Genomic DNA, 8,540 nt, shown 5'->3' with positions numbered 1-8,540 from the left:
TCCTGCCTCGGGCATGGATCTGTGTGATGTCCTTAGGTTAGTTAGGTTTAAGTAGTTCTACGTTCTAGGGGACTGATGACCTCAGAAGTTAAGTCCCATAGTGCCCAGAGCCATTTGAACCATTAAATAATTTGGACGCTTACGAATGGAGAGGTTAGGATCGTCACGAACAGACCGATTTACACTCAACACGGATTCGCCCGTTCTCGATGACCTCTGTCGGCCGGATTTCGGTTTGACCACTGTCGAACGGGTCACTCAAACGTTTTCATCAGTTTCCGGATTATCAGAGTATCATTTATATTACGCAATCCACGATCACTGCCAAATGTCCTCTGCGCTTCAGTCGCCGAATCACTGTTTTTGTAAAATTCTCCCACTCAGGAAGTGCGGTCTGTTCTCGAGAAGCACTCGATACCGAGTGAATACCTAAAGGCCAAGCAAGTGACGAATCTACCTTCGTTTCTCTACCGATTTGTTACACGTGCGCAGAGAGCTCTTCAAATATAAACCCTGTACAATGCGGAGGGAAAGACTCCCATCACACTTCCCTGAGGTGCGTGTTGTGCCCGGGCGCAGAAGCCACCGCGACTGGGAGGCGCGACGTAATGCGACACATGTTACGTAGGCGTCCGTCACGCCGATTGTTATCCTGCGCGGGCACGCGCTTTCACGGACTATCGGCGCTTTTATCTGGCGCTCGCAGAACTGCCTGGCGGCGCAGAGGGGTAGCGTGGAGGGGGGCTCGGGGCTCGTGCTTACCGCAAAAGCTGCGCGCCTTCCGGACGCAATTACTCGCGTGCTGGAGGGGGCGACGCGCTTATAACGCGACTGGCTGCCTGCTGCCTGCCGCCTACTGCCTTCTGCCATGGATGCCGCAAGGGCGCAAGCGCTGTGCTACTGCCTCTGCTGCTGCTGCTGGCCGCTCCTGCTGCTCGCCGACAGGTACGCCGGCCGCAGCCGCGCTAAGCTTTTCAGACCAGTCCGACGATTCTCCAGCCGGCGTGTTGCCACTGCTTTCCTCCCGTTTCTCGACGAACTGGAACTGCGCCGTGTGGACGAGTGGCGAAAATGTTAACCTCTACATCTACATTTATACTCCGCAAGCCACCCAACGGTGTGTGGCGGAGGGCACTTCACGTGCCACTGTCATTACCTCCCTCTCCTGTTCCAGTCGCGTATGGTTCGCGGGAAGAACGACTGCCGGAAAGCCTCTGTGTGCGCTCGAATCTCTCTAATTTTACATTCGTGATCTCCTCGGGAGGTATAAATAAGTAGAGGGAACAATATATTTGATACCTCATCCAGAAACGCACCCTCTCGAAACCTACACCGCGATGCAGAGCGCCTCTCTTGCAGACTCTGCCACTTGAGTTTGCTAAACATCTCCGTAACGCTATCACGCTTACCAAATAATCCTGTGACGAAACGCGCCGCTCTTCTTTGGATCTTCTCTGTCTCCTCTGTCAACCCGACCTTGATCCCACACTGATCAGCAATACTCAAGTATAGGTCGAACGAGTGTTTTGTAAGCCACCTCCTTTGCTGATGGGCTACATTTTCTAAGGACTCTCCCAATGAATCTCAACCTGGCACCCGCCTTACCAACAATTAATTTCATATGATCATTCCACTTCAAATCGTTCCGCACGCATACTCCCAGATATTTTACAGAAGTTACTGCTACCAGTGTTTGTTCCGCTATCATATAATCATACAATAAAGGCTCCTTCTTTCTATGGATTCGCAATACATTACATTTGTCTATGTTAAGGGTCAGTTGCCACTCCCTGCACCAAGTGCCTGTCCGCTGCAGATCTTCCTGGATTTCGCTGCAATTTTCTAATGCTGCAACTACTCTGTATACTACAGCATCATCCGCGAAAAGCCTCATGGAACTTCCGACACTATCTACTAGGTCTGCTAGGTCTCTACGGCACTTTCAGCTCGGGAAGACCCTGGGATGCGGCGAGGAGTGCTTCATCGCCAACCGTTGCTTTGACGTGATTGTCGTTGCTTATTTGTAACTGTTCCCTGTCGATGAAAGGCACGAGAGCTTGCGTTTGTATCGTGGACATACGTCACTGAGAGAGAAAATAAAGGATAAAATACACTATCTGATCAAAAGTATCAGGACATCTATTAGCGGACATCGGTACAGGGTTTCTCCACGGTTTTAGCTCTGCTAGAGACACTTTCGATGAGGTGTGTATCTGTGGAGGAATGGCAGCCCGTTCTTCCTCGAGAGCCGAAACCAGAGAAGGTTGCACGTTGGGGAATGGAGCGAAGTCGGCGTTCTGACACGCCCCAAAGGTGTTCCACTGAGTTCCGGTCGAGATTCTGGGCAGACCATTCCAATTCAGGAATGCCATTTCCCACGAATCGATGCGGCTTTGTGGCAGGGTGCACTGTCATGCTGATAAAAACAGTCAACATCTACATCATACTCCGCAAATCACCTAATCGTGTGTGTGACCGAGGGTACTTCCTGAACCACTAACTGAGCTCTTCGACACTGTTCCGCTCGTGAATAGCGCGTGGGAAGAATTATTGTCGGTAAGTCTTTGAATTGGTTCAAATTTCTCGAATTTTCTCCTTCTGGTCATTACGCGAAATGTATGTAGGGGAAAGCAATATGTTGACCGACTCTTCCTAGAAAGCACTCTCCCTAAATTTCAATAGTAAATCTCTTCGTGATGCACAACGCCTCTCTTGTAACGTCTGCCAATGGAGTTTGTTAAACATCTCTGTAACACTCTTGTGCCGATTAAACGACCCCGTGACGAAACGTAACGCCCTTCGTTGAATCTTGGCTGAGTGGCTGGATTGAAGAGTTTTTAGCAAACAGGACACAGCATGTTGTTCTCAATGGAGAGACGTCTACAGGCGTTGAAGTAACCTCTGGAGTGCCACAGGGGAGTGTTATGGGACCATTGCTTTTCACAATATATATAAGTGACCTAGTAGATAGTGTCGGAAGTTCCATGCGGCTTTTAGCGGATGATGCTGTAGTATACAGAGAAGTTGTAGCATCAGAAAATTGCAGCGAAATGCAGGAAGATCTGCAGCGGATGGGCACTTGGTGCAGGGACTGGCAACTGACCCTTAACATAGACAAATGTAATGTATTGCGAATACATAGAAAGAAGGATCCTTTATTGTATGATTATATGATAGCGGAACAAACACTGGTAGCAGTTACTTCTGTAAAATATCTGGGAGTATGCGTACGAAACGATTTGAAGTGGAATGATTATATAAAATTAATTGTTGGTAAGGCGGGTGCCAGGTTGAGATTCATTGGGAGAGTCAATAGAAAATGTAGTCCATCAACAAAGGAGGCGGCTTACGAAACACTCGTTCGACCTGTACTCGAGTATTGCTCATCAGTGTGGGATCCGTACCAGGTCGGATTGACGGAGGAGATAGAGAAGATCCAAAGAAGAGCGCCGCGTTTCGTCACAGGGTTTTTTGGTAACCGTGATACCGTTACGGAGATGTTTAGCAAACTCAAGTGGCAGAGTCTGCAAGAGAGGCGCTCTGCATCGCGGTTTAGCTTGCTGTCCAGGTTTCGAGAGGGTGCGTTTCTGGATGAGGTATCGAATATATTGTTCCCCCTACTTATACCTCCCGAGGAGATCACGAATGTAAAATTAGAGAGATTACAGTGCGCACGGAGGCTTTCCGGCAGTCGTTCTTTCCGTGAACCATACGCGACTGGAACAGGAAAGGGAGGTACGACAGTGGCACGTAAAGTGCCCTCCGCCACACACCGTTGGGTGGCTTGCGGAGTATAAATGTAGATGTAAATGTAAATCTTCTCTGTCCTTTCTGTCAGTGCTATCTGGTAGGGATCCCAGACAGATCAACAGTACTCCAGAATGGCTTGAAGAACCCACTTCCCTCGTAGATGAGTTACAGTTCCTCATGGTTCTTCCTATGGATCTGAGTCTGCCATCTGCTTTTCTCACAATTGTTTTATATCTCTGTATGCCCAACCGTTTTAGCGATGGTCGCGGGACTCGGCTGTTCGATTGATAATGTCAAATTAAACACCTTTCAACCGTCAATTTTCAATCTTATTATATTAGGCAACCAGTTTCGGCGCTTTATTACGCCATCTTCAGGCCCCTGGCCGATGTGTAGAAACAATCTACCTCGCTTGTCATCGAAGCAGGGACCAGCAGGACTGGTATTAGTAGATATCTATTTACTACAGTGACCACTTCAAACATCACCCGCCCACTGTTAACAGGGGCCTGCAGATGGCGTAATAAAGTGCCGACACTGGTTGCTTTGTAAAATAACGTTGAAAATTGACGGCTGAAAGGTGTTTAATTTGACATCATTGTTTTATATGATCATTCCACTTATCGTGTCCGAATTGTTCCCTTGCTGTATGCAGTACGCAATTCTGTTAAATGCGTTCGTCGTATTTGGCGTTTTCTTAAGCGTAGTGAAGGGACCACACGCAAACCACCGTATCATAACACCACCGTCTCCGTACTTAACTGTTTGCGTCAGGTAACGTTCTCCAGGCACTCGCCAAACCCAAACCCTTTCGTTGGATTGCCACAGGATATAGCGTCATTCCAAATCACCCGCTTCCAGTCATCCAGTGGCAAGCCTCTTTACACCACCTCGAGCGTCGCTTAGCATTGACTACATAAATATGTGGCTTATGAGGGGCTGCTCGGCTCTTCTACCCTATTCTTTTTAACTCCCTGCGCACATTCACAGTAAGCTGGATTGCTGGTAGCACTTTAGAACTCACGAATGATTCCTCCCGCAATGCCCGATGGTCGCTGTCCGTCAGTGCACGAAACCTGCCTGGTTTCGGTTTATCTGTAGTTGTTCTTTCACGTTTCCACTTCACAGTCACCGGCAGCCGACTGCAGCATCTTTAGAAGAGTTAAAATATTCCTGGTGGATTTTTTGCTCAGTCATCGAATGACTAGCCCACGTTCGAAGCTACTGAGCTCTTCTAACCGATCAATTCTGCTGACATTGCTTCTTCTGACAGTCACCACTCTCTTGCTGTCCAAAGCAGCTTTATTAATTTTTAAAGTAATTTATTAATTTGGTCACATTTTCACAGCACCTGCCACGCTGAGAAAGTGACACACTGCATAGCGATAACCAGTTTTATTAATAATACTCATCTTTTATTCCTCTTCTTTGTTGTAAGTTGAAGGCTCGTTATCAAAAATGGTTCAAATGGCTCTGAGCACTATGGGACTTAACATCTCAGGTCATCAGTCCCCTAGAACTTAGAGCTACTTAAACCTAACTAACCTAACGACATCACACATACCCATGCCCAAGGCAGGATTCGAACCTGCGACCGTAGCGGTCGCACGGTTCCATGCTGTAGGGCCTAGAACCGCTCGGTCACCCCGGCCGGCCGTTATCCATTTTTTGTATGACTTTTTATGATCGTATAGAAGACGTTTGGGTTGCTTTTACGAAATCGTGTAAACACTGGTGGACTTTCTGGTGAATAAAACAAATATTTTCAGTTATTACTTCACAATACATATCAATATAACACACATAACTTGTACTCCATTGTCACACTTCAGACTCGTACAACTAACTAAAAACAAAGATTTATCGTTCTATTTATGCAAATCGATCTATTTAAGCAAAATCATCTTTGGAACATGCATTTCATAAAAAAAATACAAATAATTGTTTATCTTTTTTGAGAAGTCCATAATCATCATTGTAATTACATTAAGTGTTTATACAAGTTGATATTTAAACACTTTCGCCTAGCGATGTAGTAGTGGATTTCTGGATTTTTGTTGCCAATATGGAATCAGTCATTTTATATGACTCGATATCGGTTAATACATTTATTACATTCTCCACTGACAACGCAATACTGCCATTCTGCTTTTGTGCTGGTGGGTGTGCCTCACGTGACATCTAATAACCAGTTGCTCGTTACATAGCGGTGTCCGGATACTTTTGATCAGAAATCTACATCGCCGGCTCCTAGCCTATACTCCTCGAACAGCAGTAAGCCAGTCGCCGAGCTTGATGTGTCCGTCTGTCGAACGGACAGCATGCCGCGTGTTCTCGTTGAGTGGACGACACTGTTCTTGTATTATTATTCTTGATTACGAAAATGATAAGACTGAATAAAAGCAAGTCTTCTGGTCCAGACTGTATACCAGGAGCAATCCACTACATTACAGGACCGTGGCTGCGGTTACCCTTGACGCTGCATCATAGATAGGAGCGCCTGCGATGGTGTACTCAACGACGAAACTGGGTGCACGAATGGCAAAACGTCATTTTTTCGGATGAATCCAGGTTCTGTTTACAGCATCATCATGGTCGCATCCATGTTTTGCGACATCGCGGTGAACGCACATTGGAAGCGTGTATTCGTCATCGCCATACTGGCGTATTACCCGGCGTGATGGTATGGGGTGCCATTGGTTATACGTCTCAGTCACCTCTTGTTCGCATTGACGGCACTTTGAACAGTGGACGTTACATTTCAGATGTGTTACGACCAGTGGCTCTACCCTTCATTCGATCCCTGCGAAACCCTACATTTCAGCAGGATAGTGCACGACCGCATGTTACAGGTCCCGAAGGGGCCTTTCTGGATACAGAAAATGTTCGACTGTTGCCCTGGCCAGCACATTCTCCAGATCTCTCACCAATTGAAAACGTCTGGTCAATGGTGGCCGAGCACCTGGCTCGTCACAATACGCCAGTCACTACTCTTGACGAACTGTTGTATCGTGTTGAAGCTGCATGGCGGCATCCAAGCTCTGTTTGACTCAATGCCCAGGCGTATCAAGGCCGTTATTACGGCCAGAGGTGGTAGTTCTGGATACTGATTTCTCAGGATCTATGCACCCAAATTGCGTGAAAATGTAATCACATGTCAGTTCTAGTATAATATATTTGTCCAATGAATACCCGTTTATCATCTGCATTTCTTCTTGGTGTAGCAATTTTAATGGCCAGTAGTCTATATATTTCTGGCAATACCGGCCATGACCTTCCTCTTCTGTGTCGATGCACACATATTACCCGAACTCTTACGGGACTTGGCAAAAATGCCTTGCACGAGTAATGAGTGTGTTGGGTAGGGACACTACGAATGTAGTGTGTGGACATGGTGAGAATGTGGGTCTCGCGGGAGGCGTACGAGAGATAGTCCCAGCAGTCGCACTATCCTCAGATGGATGCCGGCACGGTAGCTCAGTGTGTTCGGCCAGAGGGTTAGCTGTCCTCTGTAATAAAAACTGAGTGAATGGATCAATAACGAACTTCCACGGGCGTCAGGGGACGTCCGCCACGAACAATTGCAAGGAACTATAAGGAACAAATTGAGATTACCAAAAAAAAGAGAGACAGATGGATAGAACGTCTGCCATGTGAGCAGGGGAGTCCGAGTTCGAATCCCGGTCTGGGCACACATTTTCACCTGTCCCCGTTGATATATATCAACCCCCGTCAGCAGCTGAAGGTATTAATATATAATTCTAAATTTTTTTCTTTTCCGTAGAAGGGATATAAAACAATAAACAAGAATGACATTCAGAATATGCTGAATATCAAGTCGTGAAATCGTTCTGCCGCGCGGGGTAGCCGCGCCGTCTTGGGCGCCTTGCCACGGTTCGCGCGGCTCCCCCCGTCGGAGGTTTGAGTCCTCCCTCGGGCATGAGTGCGTGTCTGTTGTTCTTAGCGTAAGCTAGTTTAAGTTAGATTAAATAGTATGTAAACCTAGGGACCGATGACCTCAGCAGCTTGGTCCCATAGGACACTGCGGAGACATTTATCTTTAACGGAGAAAATGGATGCAAACATCATTGAGGATCATCTATCTCATTCCGTGGGAGACTAATTTTTGATTGAGGGCCATTACTTCCATCACCAGGATGCGAACTTGCCATCTCCGGATTGCACGTCAGTGCCCACTAGAGGTGTCACGGTAGTTCAGATCACATAGTGAACTTGTATTCGGATGTGACAGGATTCAAATTCCAGTCTAGTCGCCCAGATTTATGTTCTCCGCGGTTTCTCAAAATCTATTAAGGCGGAGAAAGTGCTTTGAAAAGGACACGGCATGTTTTTTTTCCTCGTGTTGTTTAATGAAGAGCTTGTACTGTGTTCCTAATGATCTAATCCTCGAAGGGACATTAAAACATTTGTTCCTACCCTCCATCACACTAATTTCCGTTACTGGGTCTGTTACGGATCTGGCTACCAAACAGCATTATTTGTCCCAAAAACAGATACAATAATTGTGCTGGGTATATGGAAATTTCTCTTTGATCAGTAATGACAGCAAAACTAGAAAGATCACAAAAATCGGTCTACACTAAGAAAATTACAGAACACTTATATTCTTCTAATAAAATAGAAGGAATTGGCACCTGACTTGCAACTGTAGGTTATGCCATCGCCGTCAGTGTTGGTCTAAATACGTATTCCGTTACAAAGCATTGTCTTCTCCAACCAAGAACAGGCTCAGCCATTCAGTTATGGTGAAATCTTAGCATGGAATGCCA

At 46.5% G+C, this 8,540-nt stretch overlaps 1 protein-coding gene across 2 annotated transcripts in view; it reads left to right on the top strand.

The window, feature by feature from the left end:
• Positions 1-818: 818 nt before the first annotated feature.
• LOC124722942 (hyaluronidase B-like) overlaps positions 819-8,540 on the top strand; it is a 199,776-nt gene continuing 192,054 nt past the window's right edge. The window contains exon 1 of one of the 2 annotated variants that reach the window (XM_047248105.1): positions 819-945. In XM_047248105.1, the coding sequence (XP_047104061.1) occupies positions 869-945 (77 nt within the window). In that variant the 5' untranslated portion in view covers positions 819-868. The remainder of the gene's footprint in view (positions 946-8,540) is intronic. The other variant, XM_047248106.1, reaches the window with a different exon arrangement.

This window comes from Schistocerca piceifrons, chromosome X (genome assembly GCF_021461385.2).
Source record: "Schistocerca piceifrons isolate TAMUIC-IGC-003096 chromosome X, iqSchPice1.1, whole genome shotgun sequence".
In the NCBI taxonomy this organism is placed as follows: Eukaryota; Metazoa; Arthropoda; class Insecta; order Orthoptera; family Acrididae; genus Schistocerca; species Schistocerca piceifrons.
This window is presented reverse-complemented; position numbering and strand designations above follow the sequence as displayed.